General features: G+C 47.0%; 1 protein-coding gene across 2 annotated transcripts in view; it reads left to right on the top strand.

Moving 5' to 3' along the window:
* The window catches only part of SLC14A2 (solute carrier family 14 member 2), a 489,283-nt gene that overhangs the window by 422,521 nt on the left and 44,527 nt on the right, over window positions 1-22,235 (top strand). For both annotated transcript variants that reach the window (XM_025886617.2, XM_073898267.1), the window contains 3 exons: window positions 14,011-14,184; window positions 19,898-20,078; window positions 21,047-21,236. In XM_025886617.2, coding sequence (XP_025742402.2) covers window positions 14,035-14,184; window positions 19,898-20,078; window positions 21,047-21,236 — 521 coding nt within the window. In that variant the 5' untranslated portion in view covers window positions 14,011-14,034. The remainder of the gene's footprint in view (window positions 1-14,010; window positions 14,185-19,897; window positions 20,079-21,046; window positions 21,237-22,235) is intronic.

The raw sequence follows: 22,235 nt of genomic DNA, 5'->3' as shown, positions 1-22,235 counted from the left end.
GTGAGCACCGGGAGGCAAGGGCCACCAAGGGCCGCTGTAGCAGCGGGCTGCCACAGCTCCTAATGGCCTCATGCTGTGGATGAGCTCTTCCGGGTACTGTTTTACCGTGATTTGGAAAGGACTTTGTCTCAGTGCAACCTTGTGAGATATCCTTAGAGATACTTTAATCTTTGTCATGATTTTAGCTCTGGAGTGCACTCATTCGACACTCAGGAAATAGGTGAAGAATGAATAAATTTGTCCTTTAAGCAAAATATAGGCATTCCCCAAAATGGAGCAGCTCAAGAGGTAAAGCACCTATGAGGCTTTCTTGTGAATATATATGTATATGAATCATGTATTATGTGTGTGTGATAAAATGTCACCCGCAATAAGAACTTGGGAACATATAAACTATAATAAAAGAATTAGTGATAATCACTGAATTCCTTTTTTATGTAGAGGAATAAAAATATATATAAATATATACACATAATATATATATAAACCTATATATACCTACAGTTATATACTCTACATAAGAATATATATATATATATTCTTCAATAGAGAGGGATAGAAATGTATGACAACTATAAATTACAATTAAAGAATAGAATGAAATGGCATACACCTTGACAAAGCAAAAATAATAATAGTAATAAAATTAGTAAAAATTGATGAAAGCATAGAGAACCAATTTTCTTATTTTTCTAGTAAGAGGCATTCAGTACTACCTAAATATGAAACCTGGGGGTTTCTTTGAAAGATACTAAGTTCTTAATTTTTTTAATGGTTTTTCTGTTTTCTTAGCTTTAAAAGGTTATAAAAACTAAAAATATTTCCTGTGATGAATAAACATTTATCTGAAGTTTAGCACTTTTCTGGTTTCACTTTAATTCATTTTTCTTTTGTTTAAGTCACACAAAATTAAATATGATACTTTCCATTAAAGATAGCTCAAAAGCAAAAACAAAAACAAATAGCTCATAAGGCATGATCCTATTTCTAGAAAAGAATTTTGTCTGTCTGTTTCTCTTGCTGCTTGGGTATATGAGCAGAGAGGTTTCTGGGAGGACAGCTCCCCAATGTTTATGATGGCCATTTCCGCATTTGGGAAATGCCAGTAAGCCTCTGTATTCTTCCTATGTTCCTCAGTAGTTGAAATTTTCATGGCAACCATATATGATTTTATAAACATGACAATGAGGGGCTTAAAATAAAAAGAATATGATTATTGGTCAGGTGATATTGTCATCTCATTTTAAGGCATATCCCCCAAAATGCTTGTGTCTTAGCACCTCAGAAGCCCTTGAAGATGTTATAGAGGGGTCATTGGTTTTGAGAGGTGTACTTTACCTGCCTCTTGATGAGCCATTTGTCTTCTCCCTGATCTGTGATCCCCATCTGCACCCCTAACCAGAACTGGACCCCTTCTAGAGGCCAAAGCACTGCAGGTCTGGGAGTCCTGGTTGAATCCTACTTCTTAGTTCACAGTTGTATCAGGCCTGGGCATGAAGGAATTAGGAGCATCACCAAAAAGTCAGTACAATCATTATGTGGAAGGATGGGCCCGAGAAGAAAAGGGATGTGTCTATAAACAATGAAAAAAACAAAACAAACAAACAAAAAAAAAAAAAAAACAAAGAAACAGGACACAAGACTCCTTCACATTCAATTCAAAGATCTCTTAAAAATTGATCTTAGGAAAATGATGATATTAAAAATCTTTCTACCAACAGGCAAGTTTTTGGTTTTCATGACTTCTTTCATCCTTGGCCTACCGGGTTTCCCCACTGAGCATCTTGTGAGGGGTAGTCCCTTGTCATATAGGCTTGTCTTGCATATTGCAGCATATTCGGCCTCGCTGGCCTTCACTCGATAAATAGTAGTGGTACCCCTCAGTCACTGAGACAACCAAAAGATGCTCCCCTCATTTCCACCTTCATTTCCTACCCAGCCCTGCAGTGGGAACCAGGGCAGTCCTTTCCCTGGACACTCACAGTGTGCCTTCTGGTTTCCATGAGGACAAGAAGAGCTTTTGCTGGCTCACTATTGAATCACTAGTGACTGGCCCATATAGTAGGCCCTCAACAAACACATTTGACTGAATGAGCAACATCTGATATAGGAACTGCTGTGGAGAAATTAGTGTTTTAGGAAGATTAACATTTCTAAGTATTTACATCAGCAAATCCTCTCTCATTAAATTCCTGGTAGTTGGAGGCTTTCAAGCTTATGAACAGCCCCAGAAAACCTGGGAGGATGTGGGCAGAAAGTGACATTTGTTGACATCTACGGCACGCGGGGTGGTGGGCGGCTCAGCCCCCTCCGCGTAGTAACCACCATCCTGCCTCCCAGATGAGAAGGAATCTGTGCATCCCATGGCGCCATGGTAGGTGGCAGGGCTAGAATTTAGGTGGACTTCCAAGGCCATGCTCTTCTGGGTCCACCCACTGTGACCATCCCAGTGGGGTTTGCTCATCAACACTCACCCTCCTTTCAGATGCTCTCGAGAAAACACATCTTCAGAGATTTCACAACAAACGCCACTTCTTTTCCAGTGATGTCCAGACAAATTCCATCTCTACAGTCTTGGCTGCTTAAATATAGCCAACGTATCTCTCCCATTACCTCAGCCAAGCCGCAGGGGGTCAGAGGACAAGCATCTTGGCAAATGTCTTCAGCCACTTGCAAAATGCATACATTCTTTAACACTCAACTGGTGTAACCCCAAGTGGCTTCTTCAGGGTTCTGAGGAAAGCTCATTTGGTAAATCTGGTTAGGCATGAAGGAGGAGAAAGGATGGGATGAATCTGGAATTAAGTCCCCATTTCCACGCCAGCCTCCCTCTGGTCCTCCTTCTTAAGTAGCTGTCCCAGGGGCTGGCTATCTCTAAGCCCAGATGATGTGCCAGGAGCCACGCACAGGGCAGTGTGACGGATCACCTCGCCTCCTCTTCTCCGGGAAGAGTGTTGCTCCATCCTTCACAGGATTCATGCAAGAAGGGAGGAGGAGGGAGAAGCCTCGCCAGAGAGTCTGGCAGCTTGAAGGCTGTGGCCCCTTCAGAGCAGGGACAAATGGCTCCGGAGCACCCATCTGTCTTCCCAGCCCCATCTCCTCTCCAGCCCTTCTCAGCACATCCTCTCCAGCCAGCACTTAACCCTCCCCCTGTGCTGTGACTCTGCTTTTCCTCTTCTCTCTCTCCCCCTTCCTCCTTATTCTCCTCCCTCCTCCGTCACGTCCCTCCTTGTCTACCTGTGAATTCCCTTGTTCCTTTCTGCCAACCCCAGCTGTGTTCCTCTTCTCACTACCTCCACAAAGTGTCCCCTTCCAGTCCAGGCGGGGCTTTCTCTATTCGGTCTTCTTTGATGCGGCACAAACTTTCTGTGTGATTACTGATGTTCTTACTAGTGCTCTTCCTCCCTGCAGCCCCCTCCCCCCACCCCAGCACCCCCACTGGCGTTCACAAAGAGGCTGCGTGACCTGTCGTAACTGAAGCCTTCTAACCTTGACTCGCCCCAGCATGGGCCCAGGCTTCTGTCCTCTTTGGGGGCCATTCACAGCCACGACCCATCTGTGTCTCCTCTTTATTGTCTTATAGGAGCTTATAAGGCAAAGGTGAGCTTTTGATTTAGGGGTATTTTCAATAATGGGATGAGCCTCCACCTCCATAGGTGCCCCATTTTTATTTCTGAAACCGTGCACCCCTTACAAGCCAGCTTCCGCGGGGGCATGCCGTGGCTAGGACCTTGCGCAGGTTGCGTAGGAAGCAGGGATTTAGCTTCGACAGGCCGAGACACATGCTGGAAAGGACTGGGGCATTCGCCACCTCCTTTCATCTGGAGATAGAGAATGTAAACGATATTTAATTAAAGTCATAAATCTGGCTTTGGTTTCATTTTGGTTTTGCTGTTGCTAAATCTAATCTGGTTTCACTTGTTTACTGAATGCTTTGACCCTTCAGCCGAAGTTCTAAAACTAATGGAGATTGTTCCCAGGCCCAGAGCCCACATTTAGAAAGGCAGCTGATCCTCAGCCCACACGCACCTTGAGTAGCAAGGCAGTAAAGTGTGTGCCGCAAAGACAGATTCCCAAAGGTCCAGGTCAGTGCCTCTCAGTGCGGGCTGCACATCAGCATCACCGAGAAAGACCCTCAGGCTCCCAGGGCCCAGGCCGCACCCCAGACCACGTAAGTCACACTCTGTGAAGGAGAAGCCCTAGCGAAGGACGGCTGTGTGCTGTCCGGGATGAGAACCTCTGCCCCTGTGGTTTAAAGGATGGAGGGCTCACAGCTGGCCAAAGGGGAAGGGGGAGGCACTCTGAAAACAACATTGCCCCCTACTCGCCCAACTATTTTCCCACCAAACCAGATTGCAACAGGGGCTCCGGTTCATCACGTGTAGAAAATGAGGACAGTTTTGAAGACTGGAGGTGACTGGGGGCAGCCATGCCTCGAATGGCTCCCAAGCACATTACAGCATGCTGAGAAGTGCCGTCCAAAGGGATGGAGGACAGGGCCCCGGGATGCTGCACCAGGAGGACACAGCCCTGGGGTCCTAGGGCTAGTGCTTACGACCTGAGATTCAGCACTATCCCGTTAGCTGCCTCTTTACCTGCACCCAACACCACCCCTCAGCCCCTTCAGAACGCCTCCACTCTGTCTCCGGAAGGCCTTCGATGTCACCTGACTCTGAGCTGTGCCTGAATTAGAGGCTCCGGGCACAGCGCCTGATGGGATCTGTCCCAATTTCCGCACCCTCCCAGGGACAGCTCTGCTTCCCCGCTCCAATCGGTGTCAGTTCCAGAAAATAAACATCTGTGCAGGGAAAACATGGTCAGGGTTTTGTTGAAAAGAAAGGGTATAGCTCTAGGGTCTAAAGGACATGCCAGACTAAGTCCTTGGAGAGGTCAGGTCCAGAAGAGCTGTGTGCACGAAGAGTTAGAGCAGTGCCGAATCCACGGAGTTCATAGTGTGTGTGCGTGTGTGTAGGAGTGTGTGCATGTGAGTACGAGCATGAGTTTGTGTAGTGTGTGTGCATGTGTATGAGTGTGTGTGTGCGTGTGCATACATGAGTGTGTGTGCATGTGTGTGAATACGAGTCAGAATTTGTGTAGTGTGTGTATGCATGTGTATGAGTGTGTGTGCACATACATGACTGTGCTTGTGTGTGAGTATAAGCATGAATTTGTGCAGTGTGTATGTGTTCGTGTGTATGAGTGTGCATGCATGCACATACATGAGTGTGTGGATGTGTGTATGAGCACGCCTGAGTTTGTGTAGTGTGTGTGCACGTGTGTATGAGTGTGTGTGCATATACATGCATGTGTGTGAGTACAAGCATGAGTTTGTAGCGTGTGTATGTGTGTGTGCATATACATGCATGTGTGTGAGTACGAGCACGTGTTTGTGGAGTGTGTGTGTGCACATCTGTATGAGTGTGTGTGCATATACATGCATGTGTGTGAGTACGAGCATGCATTTGTGGAGTGTGTGTGCACGTGTGTATGAGTGTGTGTGTGCATATACATGCATGTGTGAGTACGAGCATGCGTTGGTGGAGTGTGTATGTGTGCACGTGTGTATGAGTGTGTGTGTGTGCATATACATTCATGTGTATGAGTACGAGCATATGTTTGTGGAGTGTGTGTGTGTGTGTGTGTGTGTGCGCGCGCGCGCCTGTGCCTGGCAGCTGCACTGGGAAGCAATCTTAAGCACCGCCTGGGCCACAGGAGAGGCCAGGGTGCCCTGGTGTCAGGAAGGCACCCCAGCAATGACTGCTGGGGCGTGTGGGCAGGGTCAGGTCGTAATGGAGAACAACACACGTGGAAACGGACGGAGCCTGAGGCAGCCCCAGGCCCAGAGGAGAGCTCCCGCCGAGAGCAGGGGCACGTGTGACAGAGAAGCTGGAGAGTGGTTCCAGCCCAGGTGGAGCCCCATCACCCCAAGGCAGAGCCGTGGGAGAGCGAGAACACAGCTGCCTTCAGTGCTGCTTCCCTTTTCCCCCGAGTAGCCCCAACCTGTGCGAAAACCGGACCCGGCGCCCTCAGGTGCTCTGGGGACATGCCCGAAGCAGCCACCTACAGAGTCAAAATGTCTTCCTAGAAACTTTTGTTTTATTTTATTTTTTAAGATTTTATTTGTTTATTAGAGAGAGAGCACAAGCAGGTGGAGGGGCAGAAGGAGAGGGAGAAGCAGACTCCCCACTGAGCAGGGAGCCCAACGCGGGGCTCAATCCCAAGACCCCAAGATCATGACCTGAGCCGAAGGCAGATGCTTACCCGACTGAGCCACCCAGGCGCCCGTATGTTTTTGTTGGGTGGCTCAGTCGGTTAAGCATCGGACTCTTGGTTTTGGTTCTGCCATGATCTCAGGGTCTTGAGCTTGAGCCCCTCATCCCGCTCCACTCAGCTGGGAGTCTGCTTGAGATTCTCTCTTCCTCTCCCTCTGCCCCTCCCTCTCTGCTCCTCCCCCAACCCTCACATGTGCATGCTCTCTCTCTCTCTCTCTCAAATAATTAATTCTTAAAAACAAAACTTAAAAAAATAAAAACAAAAACATAAAAGCAGTAAGCACCCAGTTCCGGTAGCAAGCCGCTCAGACATGGAGCATCTCAGAAGCTTTCTGAGCAGCAGCATGACCAAGTCACGTTTTAAGGTAATTCATCCATCACCCATGACAAGGTGGAGAGGAGCTGGGTTGCTGAAGTGAGGGAGACCAGCTAGGAGCTGACCTGGACAGGAGAGGACCTGGCCCAGAGGGAGAAAATAGACTCATGCAGAAGAGGCCCTTGACATGAAATTTGACGGCTCTGTGATTGCTGCTTCGGGGATGTGGAGAGGCAGGACCACACTCTACAGCATGAGGAAGGGTCATCCCACTTAAAGAATGTCAGCCGAGAAGGATATGGTGACCCCGTCAGAACGTCCTCCCAAACCCAAGGATATCCAAGATCAAAGGAGGAGATCCAAGCAGGTCCAGCCTCCTCCCCACATGCCACTCCTTGGTTAGGTCCCCAGCTACAGGCACCAGCCCTGGCCCTGCAGGAGAACCCAGAGAGATAGAGGCCCCGAGGCGCTGACCACCAGCCATCTCTCACCCTGACAGGCTGCAGATGGCCCGGCTGAGACCGTGCCGCCTCCCGATTCCCCTCCCGCCCAACCTGACCTCTGGCCCCAGTGAGTCAGGCTCCTCTCAGCCCAAGTCAGACTCTCTGGGCTGGAGCTGCCAAGAGAAACTCTGAGCCCCCTAACAAGAAGCAGCTCTCGGCCAACCTCTTACGCGAGCCAGCTCTGAGAAAGGCACCTCTCACCTTAGCCCAGCTGCCGACTGGTCCCTTCCCTTGTTCCCTGGCCTATCTGTCAAGGGACCAGGGCCCTCCTGGCTTCATCCCCTCCCTGGCCTCCCTGAGCTACAATCCTTGGATCTGTTCTGCCCCCATTCCAGCATCTACTTGGCCCAGAGCAGCTGATTTCTCCCTTTCAGCAGCTGTCCACTCGGCTCAGCGATCAGCAGAGCCCTGGCCCGGGGACCCAGCCTGACTCAGCAAGGTCCTTTCGGAGTCATGTCTCTGCCCCTGATCCTGCTGTCACTGAGATCCACTAGCAAGATGGCAGAGTCTGGGGGCCTTGGTGGGTGAACAAAATTGAAGGAAAACCAAGAGTTGTGCCCCAGAGGAAGGAAGATTAGGGTCACTCTCCGAAGCGCTCTCATGTAGGAAAGGGGGTACAGCATACTCTGCAGATGGGATGGACAGAGTTAGAAACAGCACTGGGTAAAACTCCTAGGCACTGATGTCAGCTCCATAGACCGAAGGGTTTCTAGTACACAGAGACATTTACCATGAGAGCAGCCTACCTCATGGGCTCGTGGGACACCGGCCAACCGTCAGAAGCACTAAAAAGTGGAGTCCTTCATTGTTTGAGAGAGGTGGAGAATATCCTTTTTGGTCCTGAAGTTATAGAAATATATGGAAACGGTTTCCATAATTGTATCAATTGCAAAATCTTGAGCACAATTAATTCAGCAAATGTTTTGGAAAACCTGCTAATCACATTTTCCTCTGTAGAGCTGCTGTGACCTCCATAACTCAGCTGGACAGATGATGACATAAATGAGCCCATTCTAGATTCAGCCCTGGATGACACGTTCACTGGCATACTTAAACCCAGTAGGGCACCGGGGGTCGGGGGTGGGGGGCCTTGACTCTGCACTAACTCACACCAACAACTCAAGAAACCCCTCCAGTCACAAGTCTCTGCTCTCCCTTGACACCAGGAATGTGCTAGAGAGGACACAGCCCCTCCCCATTGAGGATGGGCATGCTTTCTTTGGCTTTGCTACCAGGGACAGGTAGTCTTTCAGAGAAAAGAACCAGGACAAGCATTTCAAAGTTAGTACAATAGAGTCAGAGCCATGGTTTCTAAATGTTGGAAGAAGAATTGGGGTCCAAATATAGGGACTGAGAACCTTCCCAGTCTGGCGTCTGACCCCCTACCCTCATCATTTTATTGCCTGCTGACACCCTTCCCCATGTTCCAGCAGGTTCTACAACCGGGGTTTCCTGGCACAAACCACGTATATATTTTCTTAGGCATCTCCTTGGCCTACAGTGTTCTTCTCCCTCTGGCTTGCTCAGCCGAGTCCCGACGTGAAAGCCTGGGCCCCAGTCTCTTCACTCCTGGGAGCTGCGCTGTGCTCCCACAGCTGACCCCGTGTCCCCTCTGCCATGGCCTTCCCTCTGTCCTGAAAATCCATTCGCTCCCCCTCTCCTGCCCTCCGATGCCCAAGCGCGAACGTGAGCATGCTGTGCAGGGGGAGTCCAAGGGCACACAGTAGGTACTCAACAGAGAGACGGAGGACTTCGTGTCTGGGGAGCCCCCTTGTTGGAACATGCAAGACCTGGCTTTTTGGAGAGAGATGAGGCTGATCCAACAGCCCTTTCCGTCCAGATTTCTGAGGGAGAAGAGGAGGTGTGGGCAGCCAAGCAGATAATTATGTGTTCTTGGAAGCTGGTTTAATGCACTGGCTCAGCTCTGAGCTGGGAATGGGCTCTGAGGCCTGCCGCCTTCAGACGGGACGTGGCTCAGGCAAGGATTTCGCCGTCCAGTTTTAACAAGTGGCCAACGCCTTATGGAAACTTCTGAAAGGCGTTCTGTTTCAGGACAGCCAGCTTGTACTTCATCTGGCTGCTCTAGCCATCTTTCCTTCAATGTGGGAGCACAAGAAGAAAGGCAACTAGAAATCACGGAGCACCCACTACGTGCCAAGAACCAAGTCAGCAATTTCACTGCCCCAAGAGTCCCCTGTTGCCCTTTGAAGAGGTAGAAACAGAGGCCCATGGAGCCCCTGGCTGCAGAGAGAGAGGGAAGCTGGGCATCACAGCTTCTGCAGCCTGTGCTCTTTCCAGACACAGCGACCTTCTCTCTACAAGGCCGTTCCTGCTGCACGTCTCAGTCCTATCCCAAAGCCAAAATTCCCCCAGTTGAACAGGATAAACATTCCCATGGCAAAGGAACGCTGTGTTCCCCAGAGGAGAGGCAATCACGTTGTTCCTGCCGAGGCTATGTATGCTTATGAAATAGAACTGGGCTGAGGGCCGGAACCCAGGCTCCAGGGCAGCCACCCCTCCCCTGCAGCCCCCAGCCGTGCCCTACAAGGCAGTTGGTGGAACAGAAGGATGGGGAGCCAGGTCTAATCTTGACTTTGCAGCAAGTCACTGCTTTCCCTGGGTCTCTGCTTCCCGTTGCCATTGCAAAGCGACAAGCTTGCTTTGGAAAGTGCCGAGAGTTAAACCCGTGTGAGAAATAATTCTCGTTTTGCTTTCCTGGGCATTAATTTCTCCATCTGTAATTGTAAAATGTTGTCTGCATACAAGAGAGACTCAGAGGTAGAGAAGAAAGTGTCTTTTTGGCGATGTCTCTGGAGAGTATGTCCCTTGTACAATCATTCATTCTTTCCATAATCATTAAACACATACTGAGGGCTTATTATGGGTCACGTTCTCTGCTGGGCAATGCAAATACAGAAATTAGCAAGATAAGCCCCTGTTCTTAAAGGACTCATCATGTATAAGCTCTTTTTGCATCAAAAAAATATATATGTATGTGTGAGGTCTCATGTCTAGAAAATAATCCTGAATATACCCATTTCCAACTCCTGTATACTTGAGCCCCATCACTAAAAAATGTTTCCTTGACTATATGTTATACATTGTTCTCAGATTTTAACATTTCTCAAGTCAATCTGCATCTTACCATTTTGATTGGCAGCATTTTCTTCTTCATGGTACACCAAACAATGATCATCTTACAGATGATAACATCTTAGATTTAATGAAATACATTTGGGGGGGAAGTTTACTTTTCAGCTGGACTTTTAAAGGAAATTCACAGCCACTGAATTTAACACAAGATCTTTCCAGAACATTCCTGTTCATCCAGATGTATGGTGTCACACACATCATGTGTCTAGGTATCTGATTTCCCCTCACTTTTCATCAGGATGGCTTGGAAGCAATCTGGAAACAGACACCAGCATGCTGTATCACCTCTTGGCCACCAGAGGGAGAGAGCGCATTGGTTCTCAGGCTTGCTAGTTTTCCCTCTCCTAAACCTTTCTGGCATGCCCCCTCCGGGGCAGTCTGAAACTCCACCTGTGGGGTCAAAAGAGAGGAGAGGTCCCTCTTCCAGCAACGGCAGTGAGAAAGAGGAGTTGGATCTGAATGATGTTTGCAAACTCACACTAAAAATCAGCGATGGTTTAAATGAGCAACTCCTTGGGATGAGGACAGGTGTTGGACACGGCAGTTCTGCCCCAAAAAATGCAAGCAGGACTGGTGGGCGGCCCCATGCCCTTCTTAAACCATTCAAGACTCAGGAAACCCACAGTGATTCATAAAGTTCTGCAAGGAGGTTTTTCCACTCTAGCAATTACCTGTAGCCTTCTCTTCTTCCTTCCTCCCTTCCCTCGCTTAACTACTTATTTATTGAACATCTACTTATTTATTGAACATCTGCTATGTGCCAGGCCCTATGCTAGGAGCTAAGGATACAGTAGTAAACCGAACCGAGAAGGTCACTATCCTCATGCATCTTACGTTCTGGTGGGGAGAGAGACCCTATACAAATAAATCAATCATTGCATGGTGCAAAAAAGGCTATAAGGAAAGATACCGGGTGCCTTGAGAGTATGCAAGGAGAACGTGATCGGGAGCCGATCCAGGCAGGCGTCTCTAACGAGTAGTAATGGAGACCATGCCTGAGGGAAGACGGTCCCAGGTGAAGAGCAAGGGAGAGTCCTTCTGGGCAGACGGACCAGCATTTGCAGAGGCCCTGAAGTAGAAAGTGCTCAGCACCTAGGCACTGGAAGGAGGCAAGTGTGGAGCTCAGAGACGAGGCGCAGGAGAAACCCAGGATGGGCTAACGCATGACAGGAACATAGTGGTACAGAGCCTTGTGTACATGCTTAAGACCTATTTTTCCATTGGCAGCCGTTGAAGGGACTGAGGCAGGAACAGACATGAGTGGCATGGAGTAATGATAGACGGCACTGATGACCCTGGGGAGTATGGCATGGAGGAGAAATCTGAGAAGTGGGGTGTCCAGTTGGGAGTTATTGGAGCAGAGGTAGGATGTGATGGCAGCTAAATGGGGACAGTGAGCATCCAGGTGTATTTTAGAGGTAGAATCACTGGATTGGGGGAGGGAGGAAGAGGTATTATAAGGAGTAGCTTGGAATGGAGAGAAGACTTGTCCTGGGACGGGCACCTTTCAGGGAGGACAGGATCTGAGAAGGAAGCATTAGGAGCTGTTTCCGTGCCTTAACTTTATGCTATTTCTGGAACATCCACATGCAAGTGTAAAGTAGACAATTAAACCTGTGAATCCAGTGCTCAAAACTGGGTTGGAAATATTCAATTTGGGAGTCGTAGGTATACAGATGGAGGATAAAGCCATGGCGAGAGCTGATGTCAGCTGGGTAGGAGTACCAGTGAAGAGAAAATGGTCCAGAACAGAGCTCAACAGAATGCTCATATTTCCAGGAGGAGCCAGCCAAGGACAGTGTGAAGGAACAGCTAGAGAGAGGATCGATGGAAATGCCAAAAAGAGGAAAGTGTGTCAAGGAGGGATGGTCAGCTGTGTGGACACCCTGAGCAGTCTAATGAGATGAAGACCAAACGATGTTTTGGATTTGCCAACATGGAGGTCTTATGGCAAGGGCAGCTGCGGCAAAACCAGTCTGGGCTGGCCAGAGACAGAAAGGGAAGTGCCAAGAGTCCACCCAAGAGGATGGCAAGCATAAACCTTACGTGATGGCAGCCTACCCAGCTAGGCAGTGTTTCTCACACAGTGTTCAGTTGCTTGATGAAAGCCTGGATGAGACGGAGGGTTGGGTTTAGCCCGGCCAGGATTTCACCACACAGGCGTGAGAGAGGGAGCGGGGAGAGCAGAGCAAGGGTGTTGAGAGAAGTGAAATGATGGGCTGTGAAGTCTAAGTTGGTCGAGGAGGCAAGGGAGGGTACGGAGTGGGTGGAGCTGAGGGACTGGAGGTCTCCTGCAAGTGAAAGCGCTGGGCCAGGGGGCGCACTTGAGCAGGTGAGCTGGGAGTCCAGAGGAGAGAACCAGACCTTTGAGACTTGATAGTTTGTGTGGTATCAAGTCCATGCGGTGACCATGGGAATCAGAGGCTGAAAAGAAGAGGTGGAGAAGGTCCCTGGAAATGAGGAAGACAGGACAGGGGTCTGCGAAGTCAGAGAATGAAGTGATGAGTTAATGTCAGTGAGGTCAGTGTCAAAGTCCAGACCATTGAAGTTGCTGAAAATTATTGGAGTGGAGATGAAGATGACTCATAGGAGCCCCTAAAGTCTTCACTGAACAAGTGAACGACCAGGAAGTCGGTAACACAGCAGTGAGCAGTGAGGGAATAGGTATAAGCCTCAAAGAAGAGGGCTTTCTGCACCAGCAAGGTGAGCAGGGGTCTGGAAGCAACGGTGAAGAACAGGAATTCCTGTCACAGGAGTAGGAAATAGCCCTGGGAAGGGGCACTAATGCAAGCACAGGAAGGGGACTTCCTCCGCTTTGGAAGAGAACCCTGCAGTCCGTTAGCAGCGTCTGCGGAGGTAAGTGTGAGGAAGGCTAGCACCCATGCTAGGGATCTGCAAACACTGTCCTAAGATATGCTGCTTGCAACTCAGGGGGAGGCCGCGTGGAACAATAGGGGAAACTCCAGGTCATACTGAGAGGGGACCATGCAGATCCAAACCACCTGTCAAAGAAACGGTAAATAAATGAAGACGTCCCTGAGCCGGAGGAGGCCGAAGAAGAGAACGGCTACGGTGGCCGAATAGGAAGAAGTAGGCTTTCCCAGGCGGCAGCCAATAGTGAACCAGGAAACTGAGGACCGCGGGCAGAGGTTGCTCCACAGGCTAGTCATGGCATAAACCCCAGTCCGGGTAGCGAAGGGAAAGGGAGCCCCACACGGAGGGACCTCCAGCCTGGCACGCACAGCTTCTAGTGGATTATACCAGAGCTGCTTCTTCAGTACTGTTCATGGGGAAGGAAGAGGGGGAAAGTGCTGGAAAGGGCACGGAGGGCAGAGGGAGGAGAGGGGGAGGACCGGAGGTAGCCCACAATCAATATAAGCTCCAGAGCAAGTAAGAAAATGAGTTTCTCTTAGATCCCCACTCCGTTAGAAGACTCAGGCCTATGTGTGGTTGTCAAAGAGAAAGTATATTTGCAACGACTACAGTAAGATAGCACAATGGATAATGTAAAAGGTAGAGAAAATCTATTTCCGTGACCAGAAGAGAAAAAGAGGCATCTATTGCAACTGGGTGGTCAGGGAGCTCTTCACAGCAGACGCGGAAGAATGGGGGGGTTTTGAAATGTAAGGCCGCAGAGGTGGGGGAATGGCCCCAGGCCTCCCTGGCAGCAACGATTGGTCCTGTGCCTCTGGAGGCCTCCATCCAGCCTCAGCCACATCCCTCTGGGCCCCATCCTGACTCACCATTGTCCCCCTTTCCTCTCCAGTCGCAGGACCTCTGACTGAGGAAAATGTCTGACCCTCCCAGCAGCCCTCTCCTGGCCGAGCCTCTTTCCGGCAGACACAAACTCTATGAGTCAGAGTTCACCAACCCGAGCTGGCCCTCCAGCCCCCAGGAGACACACCTGGCCCTGCCCCTCCTGGAGATGCCCGAAGAGAAGGTGAGGAGTGTCCCTCCCAGCACGTCTCCCAGGTAGTGGGTGGGGGGGAAGGGGGATGAAAGACCCTGCCTTCCCAGCTTCCCAGGGCACGCGTTGCACAGTGGCCTGAAGGGGCCACTGCCCGGGGACGTTCTGCCCCCGGTCAGCACAGGGTCACACCCCTGGTCGGTCCTATTTGGCCTACGATGGAAAATGTGGTTCTGTGTGCAGCACGATTTTAAAGACAAGTAGGGAATGCACACACTCACACACCAGTCTTCCAACCAGTCCCCCAAATCCTTCCCTTTAGACCTGCTCCCTTGACTTACTTTATCATCGTCTCCCAAAGTAAGGCCAGTGTTCAAAGTTTAGCTTTTAACGCTCCCTGAACTGATACAGTGGAGAGGGACCCAGGACCACTAAAGTTGTTGTTTTTTTAATGAGATATAATTTATAGACCATAAAATTCACCCCTTTAAAATGTACATTCCACTGGTTTTTAGCATGATTACAAAGTTCGCCAACATCACCACCAGTGAATTCCAGAATATTTTCATCACCTCGAAAAGAAACGCAAAATACTCATCAGCAGTCCCTCCGCATTCCCCCCTCCCCCACACCTGGCACCCGCCCGTCTACTTTCTGTCCCTGTGGATTTGCCTATTCTGTCCATTTCATGTCAATGGAATCATATAATATATGGGCTTCCGTGAAGTGCTTCTGTCATTTAGCATAATGTTTTCAGGTGCATCCTTGTTGTAGCATGAATCAGTACATCATTACTTTTTATGGCCAAACAACATTTCATGGTATGAGTATACCATAGTTTATTTACCCATTCATCAGTTGATGGACATTTGGGTGTTTCCACTTTTTGCCTGTTACAAAAAATGCTACTATGAGCATTTGTGTAGAAACTATTGTGCAGATACATGTTTTTCTTTTTCTTGGGTATATATCCAGAAGTGGAATTCCTGGGTCATATGGTGACTCTATGTTTAACATTTTCAGGCACTGCCAAACTGTTTTCCAAAGTCGCCGCGTCACCGTGCATTCTCACGAGTGATGTACACGTCATGCCCCTCGGCCTCCTTGTCAAAACTTGTTACTGTCTTTTTATTAATAGCATGGGTGGATGTGAACTGACATCTCACTGTGATTTTGATTAGTATTTCCCTAATGTCAAATTGATGTTGAGCATCTTTGCATGTGCTTACTGGCCAGTTGTATATCTTCTTCGGAAAAATGTCTTTTGAAGTCCTTTGCCCATTTTTTTCAATTGGGTTATTTGTCTTTTTATTGTGGACTTGTAACGGTTCTTTATATATTCTGGATATTAGACCCTTGCCAATTATATGATTCACAAATAATTTCTCCCACTCTGTAAGTCTTTTCACAGTCTTGATAGTGTCCTTAAAAGCACAGTTTGTGATTCTAAGTCTGATTTATCTGTTATTGACTTCGATTGCTTACGCATTTAGTGTCATATCTAAGAAACCATTTTCTTATCCAAGGTCACAAAGATTTAGTCTTATGTTTTATCTAACAGTTTTATATTTTAGCACTCACGTGTAAGTCTTTCATCCATTTTGAGTTAACTTTTGTATATGGTGTCAAGTAGGGGTCTAACTTCAGTCTTTTACAAGTAGATATCCAGTTGTCCCAGCACCATATTGAAAAAGCTATTCATTCTCCATTGAACTGTTTTGACACTGCCATCAAAAATCAATTGACCATTGTGTGTGGGTTTATTTCTGGGCTCTCAACTTTAACTGATTTGTATGTCTGTCCTTATGCCAGTACCACACCATCTTGATTACTGTAGCTTTGTAGTAAGTTTTTGAAATCAAGAGTGAGTCTTCCAACTTTGTTTTTCCTTTTCAAGACTGTTTCATCTATTCTGAGACCCTTGAATTTCTGTATTAATTTTAGGATCTGACTTTCAATTTCTGCAGGAAAAAAAAAAGCAACTGGGATTTTGATAAGGATTGTATTAAATCTATAGATCAACCTGAGGAGTATTGACATTTTAACAAGTCTTCCAATCCATGGACATAGGATGTATTTCCATTTATTTAAGTCTTTAATTCCTTTTGATGTTTTGTAGTTTTTAGTATAAAAAACTTGTACAAAACCTTTAGTTTAGTATACAGTGTCCTTTTGTTAAATTTATTCCAAAATATTTTATTCTTTTTCAGGCTATCATAGAATCATTTTCTTCATTATATTTTTGGATTGTTCATTGCCCACGTATAAAACTAAAATTGATTTTTGTATATTGATCTTCTATCCAGCAAACTTGCTGAACTTGTCCATTAACTTTAATAGTTTTTTGGAATTTTTTAAATAGATTTTTTAAGAAGATGCCATATAACAGAATGTGCCATCTGCAAATGGAGATAGTTTACATTATTTCTTTCCAATCTGGGTCCCTTTTGTTTGTTTTTTTCTTACCTAATTGCTCTGGCTAGAACTTGTAGTTCAGTGTTGAATAGAAGTGACCAGAGAACCAACACCCTTGTCTCATTCCTGATCTTAAAGGGAAAGCGTCCCATCTTTACATATAACACATATAATATTAGCTGTGGGTTTTTAGTAGATACCCTTTATTAAAGTTGAGGAATTTCCTTTCTATTCCTAGTTTGCTAAATGTTTTTATCAGGAAAGGTTGCTGAATTTTTCAAGTCGTTTTTCTGTGTCTATTGAGATAATCATGTGGGTTTTTTCTTTCACTCTGTTAATAATTATTGATTGATTTTTATATGTTGAAACAGTCTTGAATTCTGAGAATAAATCCCACTTGGCCATAATTATTTTTATATGTTACTGAACCTGGCTTGGTGGTATTTTGTCAAGGATTTTTGCACCTATATTTACAAAGCAGATTGACCTGTAGTTTTCTTTCTTGTGATGTCTTTGTCTGGCTTTGGTGTTAGGGTAATACTAGCCTCATAGAATGTGCTAGGAAGTGTTGCCTTTTCTAGTTTTTGAGAAGTACTGTTATTAATCCTTTAAGTATTTGGCAGATGTACAAGTGAAGCCATCTGAACTTGGGTTTTTCTTTTTTTTTTTATAAAGGTTTTTTTTTTTTATTTTTTTATTTTTTATTCATTTGACAGAAAGAGATACAGCGAGAGAGGGAACACAAGCAGGGGGAGTGGGAGAGGGAGAAGCAGGCTTCCCACAGAGCAGGGAGCCCAGTGCAGGGCTTGATCCCAGGACCCTGGGATCATGACCTGAGCCAAAGGCAGACACTTAACGACTGAGCCACCCAGGCGCCCCTGAACTTGGGTTTTTTTTTGTGGGAAGTGTTTTGTTTGTTGTTTTTGTTTTTGTTCTACTAATTCAATCATTTACTTTGTTATAAGTTCCTTCAGATTTTCTGTTTCTTCTTGAGTCAGTTTGATAGCTTGTGCCTATCTAAAAATGTATTCAGTTCATCTAGGTTATCTGATTTGTTAGCATACCATTATCCATTTCTTTAGAATCCATTTCCTCATAACCCTTTTTAGTTCTTGAAGGTTGGTAGTAATGTCTCCTCTCTCATTTCTGATTCTGGTAATTTCAATCTTCTCTCTTTAACTTGGTCAGTCTAGCTAAAGGTTAGTCAATTTTGATCCTTGCAAAGATCTTTTAGTTTCATGGATTTTCTATATTTTTTCTTCCCTATTTCATCTATTTTCATGATAGTGTTTATTATTTCCTTCCTTCTACTTGCTTTGTGTTTGGTTCGCTGTTATTTTTCTAGTATCTTAAAGTGAAAGGTTAGGTTGTTGATACAGAATATTTCTTTTTTTCACATAGGTCTTTATACCTACAATTTCCCTCGAACACTGATTTAGCTGCATCCCATAGGTTTTGATAAGTTGCGTTTTGTTTTCATTCATCTCAAAGTAGTTTTCTAATTTCTCTTCTGATTTCCTCTTTGATCCATTGATTATTTAGGAGCATGTTGTTTAATTGCCACATTATTTCCCAAATTTCCTTTTGCTTTTGATTTCTAAATTCACACCATCATGGTCAGAGAACATACTTTGGGGGCACCTGCCTGGCTCAGTTGGAAGAGTATACAACTCTTGATCTTGGGGTTGTGGGTTCAAGCCCCACGTTGGGTGTAGAGATTACTTAAAAGTAAAATCTTTTTAAAAAGAGAGAACAGGGGTGCCTGGGTGGCTCAGTTGCTTAAGCATCTGCCTTCGGCTCAGGTCATGATCCCAGGGTTGTGGGATGGAGACCGAGTCAGGCTCCCTGCTCAGCGGGCAACCTGCTTCTCCCTCTCCCTCTGCTGGTCCCGCTGCTTGGGCTTTCTCACTCTCTCTCAAATGAATGAAATCTTCAAAAAAAGAGAGAGAAAGAACATCCTTTGTATGATTTTAATGCCTTTAAACTTACTGATACTTTTATATCAGTAAAAATGTTTTACTTAGGGCAAAAAAAAAAAAAATGTTTTACTTCTCTTATGGCCTAACATGGTCTATACTAAGAATGTTCCATGTGCAATAGAAAAGAATGTATATTGCCTTTATGAAAGAATTTGTGGAGGTCCTTACTCTACCACTTGCAGTGATATCCTCAAGACATTGAAGTTTTGATGTACGGAGGAGGTTAGAGAAATCTACAGACCATCAGTGTACAATAGAAATATAATGTGAGCCACACATATATGTTTAAATGTCTATTAACCATATTTTTAACAGTAAAAGGAAGGTAAAATTAGTTTTAATACTATATTTTATTTAACCTAATATATATGAATATATATAATGCTGTTATTTCATTATTTGACCAGTGTAAAGTATCACTGAGATATTTTACACATTCTTTTCTCATACTAAGTCTTCAAAATCCACTTGGAACCTATCTCAATTCGAATTGACCACATTTTAAGTGCTCAACAGCCACGTGTCCTGTTGGCTACGAGAGTGAACAGTGTAGTTTTAGAACAAGCAGTCCTGACCAAGGGGCCCACAGGTAGGCTTGAGGAGGTGTGAACTTGGATGGGGAAAGTGATTCACCTTTATTTCACCAACTTCCAATGAACTGTAGCACTTCTTTGATTATAAACATAGGTAACGAACAACAGCCCTATCCGCACTGGGATTGTTGCCCTTGTCACAGGTCGGGTTCCCCCAGAAGGGTGACTTTGGGATGGAGATTTGCATGTAAGAAGTTTACTGGGGTGTGCCTTTGGGGTCAATACCTGTAGAGGAGGAAAGGCAGCAGGATTAGGCAGAAGGAGAAATCGGGCAGTAAGGGCCCCAGGCGACCCTATAGTGAGCTCTGGATCTCAGGTGGCCATATAAAGTTGTCCTGAGTTGGCGTGAGGAGGCCCCACATACTCACTCCTTGTTACTTTGAAATTATAATAGGTATTGGATTGGCCACACCTGTATGTCTATCACAGGCTTTTTTATTTTTAAATATAACTGGTTTTCTTTGCAATCCTGTTTATTTTATTCACTTCCAAACATCACTTCTGGAAAGAAGCCCATGGCCTTGTAAGCTGACAGAAGGGATCCAGAGCACAGAAGTTTCCGGAACCCTGCTGTGAGGAGTGTGTAGTCGTCCTGGAAGACTGGCCTGCATGTGGCACCCTGGACAGCAGTAGAGAGTGGACAGGGGTCTTATGATCATTTACCTTTGTCAGAACAGCCAACAAGCTTCCCTATCCCCAAGTGCCCCTGCTCTCAAAAAGACGTATTATCTGAGAGTTTGTCACGGTTTCTCTTAAAAGGATCTCCGTTCATCCAATGAAGACAGCCATATTGTGAAAATGGAAAAACCCAGCGAAAGGACTAAAAGGAGAGAAAGTGGGGCAGCGCATCGGAGCTCTGCAGGCTTGGGGGGCATCAGCCTCTTCCAAGCAGTGGGCTACCTCACAGGGGAGATGAAAGAGTGCAGGGGCTGGCTGAAAGGTAAGCAAATGCCCAGGGAAGAAGCAGCCCCCCACCCCCCGCCGCTCTGGCCTGGGTGGAGGAAGCTGCTTCCTCGTTCACCCATTGAGAGGACCCCCAGGTGGAGTGCTCTCGCCCTGAGTTGGCCGTGGGTGGGTCTAAGGTACCCCACTAACTTGGGATTCCCAGGGGTTCAGAACGAAATGCACTTTACTGATTTTAGTTCTTTGCAAATTCTTCACCCCTACATGGAATAGATAGAGGACAACCACTTTAGCAACATATAAGCCATTCCCCAGTGATCTTTCCTTCCCTTGTTCCACAGCCATTTACTACGTGCCGAGAAAATACTGACATCGCCCTCCCCCATATTCCAACATTCTTTCTCTCCTTTCAATGGCTTTCTTCTCCTAGTTTCCCTCAACTAAATACTGCAACAAACACCCCTATCCTCATCACCCACATCTATAGAGGCTGTCCTAGAAACCGAACCAGAGAGCGAGGCAGAATATATGTCCCCTCTTCTAGGCCTGGCTTCCCCCAGGTCCTAACTCAATACAATTGCACTGCTGGGCTGAAACCATTTCTGTTTCAGCTCCTTTTCTCCAGACTCCTTTCTTTGCTGCTCAGATACCAGCTCTCAACTGAGCCTTACGGCACAACACAAAAAGAGAGTTTCCTTCCCTCCTCACGCCTTCCCTTGGACCAATAAATTCCCCTTGGAACGCTCCCGAGGCTTCCTTGCCAACCAAGCTGATGGCTGGAACGGTGTTAAATTGGTCTCAGCACGGTGCCTCAGTCTGTATGGCAAAAGCTAACACCCACTGTGGACTGATTGCCTAGGCACTCAGAGACTTGGGCAGGGTGCCAGGCCAAATGAGAGGAAATGTCCTGGCCCCTGCATCTCTGTTTGCCTTGGTTGCCACGCCAGCCAGTGGTCCAGCAGGGAGGCCCAAGCTGACCCCTGCTCACGGCTCTGTCTCTTTCAGATAAGCCCTTGGCCCTCCAGTTCTCGGACTGGGTCCTGAGGGGGGCTGCTCAGGTGATGTTTGTCAACAACCCTCTCAGCGGACTCATCATCTTCATTGGACTCCTGATCCAGAATCCCTGGTGGACGATTACCGGGGGTCTAGGGACAGTGATCTCAACCTTAACCGCCCTCGCCTTGAACCAGGACAGGTAGGTCCCTGTCTGTGGTTGGTCGCGGGATCTTGAGGTGGACAGGTCGAGAAGTGTTTACGAGACTGATCGGCCAACATTATCCTACCGGGCAGCCCAAAGTCTCCTGAAAATCAACTTTGAACCCGTCACTGGAGGTCTCTACAGAATTAAACAGAATTAAACTACTCCTGTGCTCACAGCAAGTGACAGCACTAGGCTCCTTTTGACTGTAGATCCTTCTGGAAACACTCCCTGGGAGGCAGGTGCAAAGGAACACTTAAGTGGCTCTTCCCTCACAGAGCCTACAGTCTATTTGAGGCAAGAAATGTCTCAGAATAATAAGAAACAGTATATGCTGGAGAGCTCAGAAAAGACAGATGTCTCTGGGGCGCCTGGGCAGCTCAGTCGTTAAGCGTCTGCCTTCGGCTCAGGTCGTGATCCCGGGGTCCTGGGATCGAGTCCCGCGTCGGGCTCCCTGCTCCGCGGGAAGCCTGCCTCTCCCTCTCCCACTCCCCCTGCTTGTGTTCCCTCTCTCGCTGTGTGTCTCTCTGTCAAATAAATAAAATCTTAAAAAAAAAAAAAAAAAAAAGAAAAGACAGACGTCTCTAAGTGTTGGGGGAGATGAGAGAGGGCAGGGTTTGAGCTGGAAACATGGGACCTGGGAGAGAGAAGGGAGGGAGAAGAGGGAGGGCAGAGTGGAGGCAGGAGGCAGTACCCCCACCCCACCCCCACACTGGTGGCCACAAAGTCCAGGAACAATAATAAGCAGCGTTTTCTGTAACCGGACCATCTCCTCAAACTTTGCCCCACACTGTCCCAGTGTTCCCAGACTTTGCTGATGGCTAGAATCATCTGGGCTGACTGTTAAGAAATGTGTCTTCTTCAGCCCAACCACTTCTGTTCCCTCAGATAGTCCCATTCAATGGGTCTGGGAAGGAGTGTTTTAACAAGACCCGTCTGGGTGCTTCTGATGATCAGAGAAGTTTAGGAATGCACATATTTTAAGTGTCTTTCAAT

Source organism: Callorhinus ursinus, unplaced genomic scaffold (genome assembly GCF_003265705.2).
Source record: "Callorhinus ursinus isolate GAN/ISIS: 27379988/994484 unplaced genomic scaffold, GSC_fseal_2.0 scaffold11, whole genome shotgun sequence".
In the NCBI taxonomy this organism is placed as follows: domain Eukaryota; kingdom Metazoa; phylum Chordata; class Mammalia; order Carnivora; family Otariidae; genus Callorhinus; species Callorhinus ursinus.
This window is presented reverse-complemented; position numbering and strand designations above follow the sequence as displayed.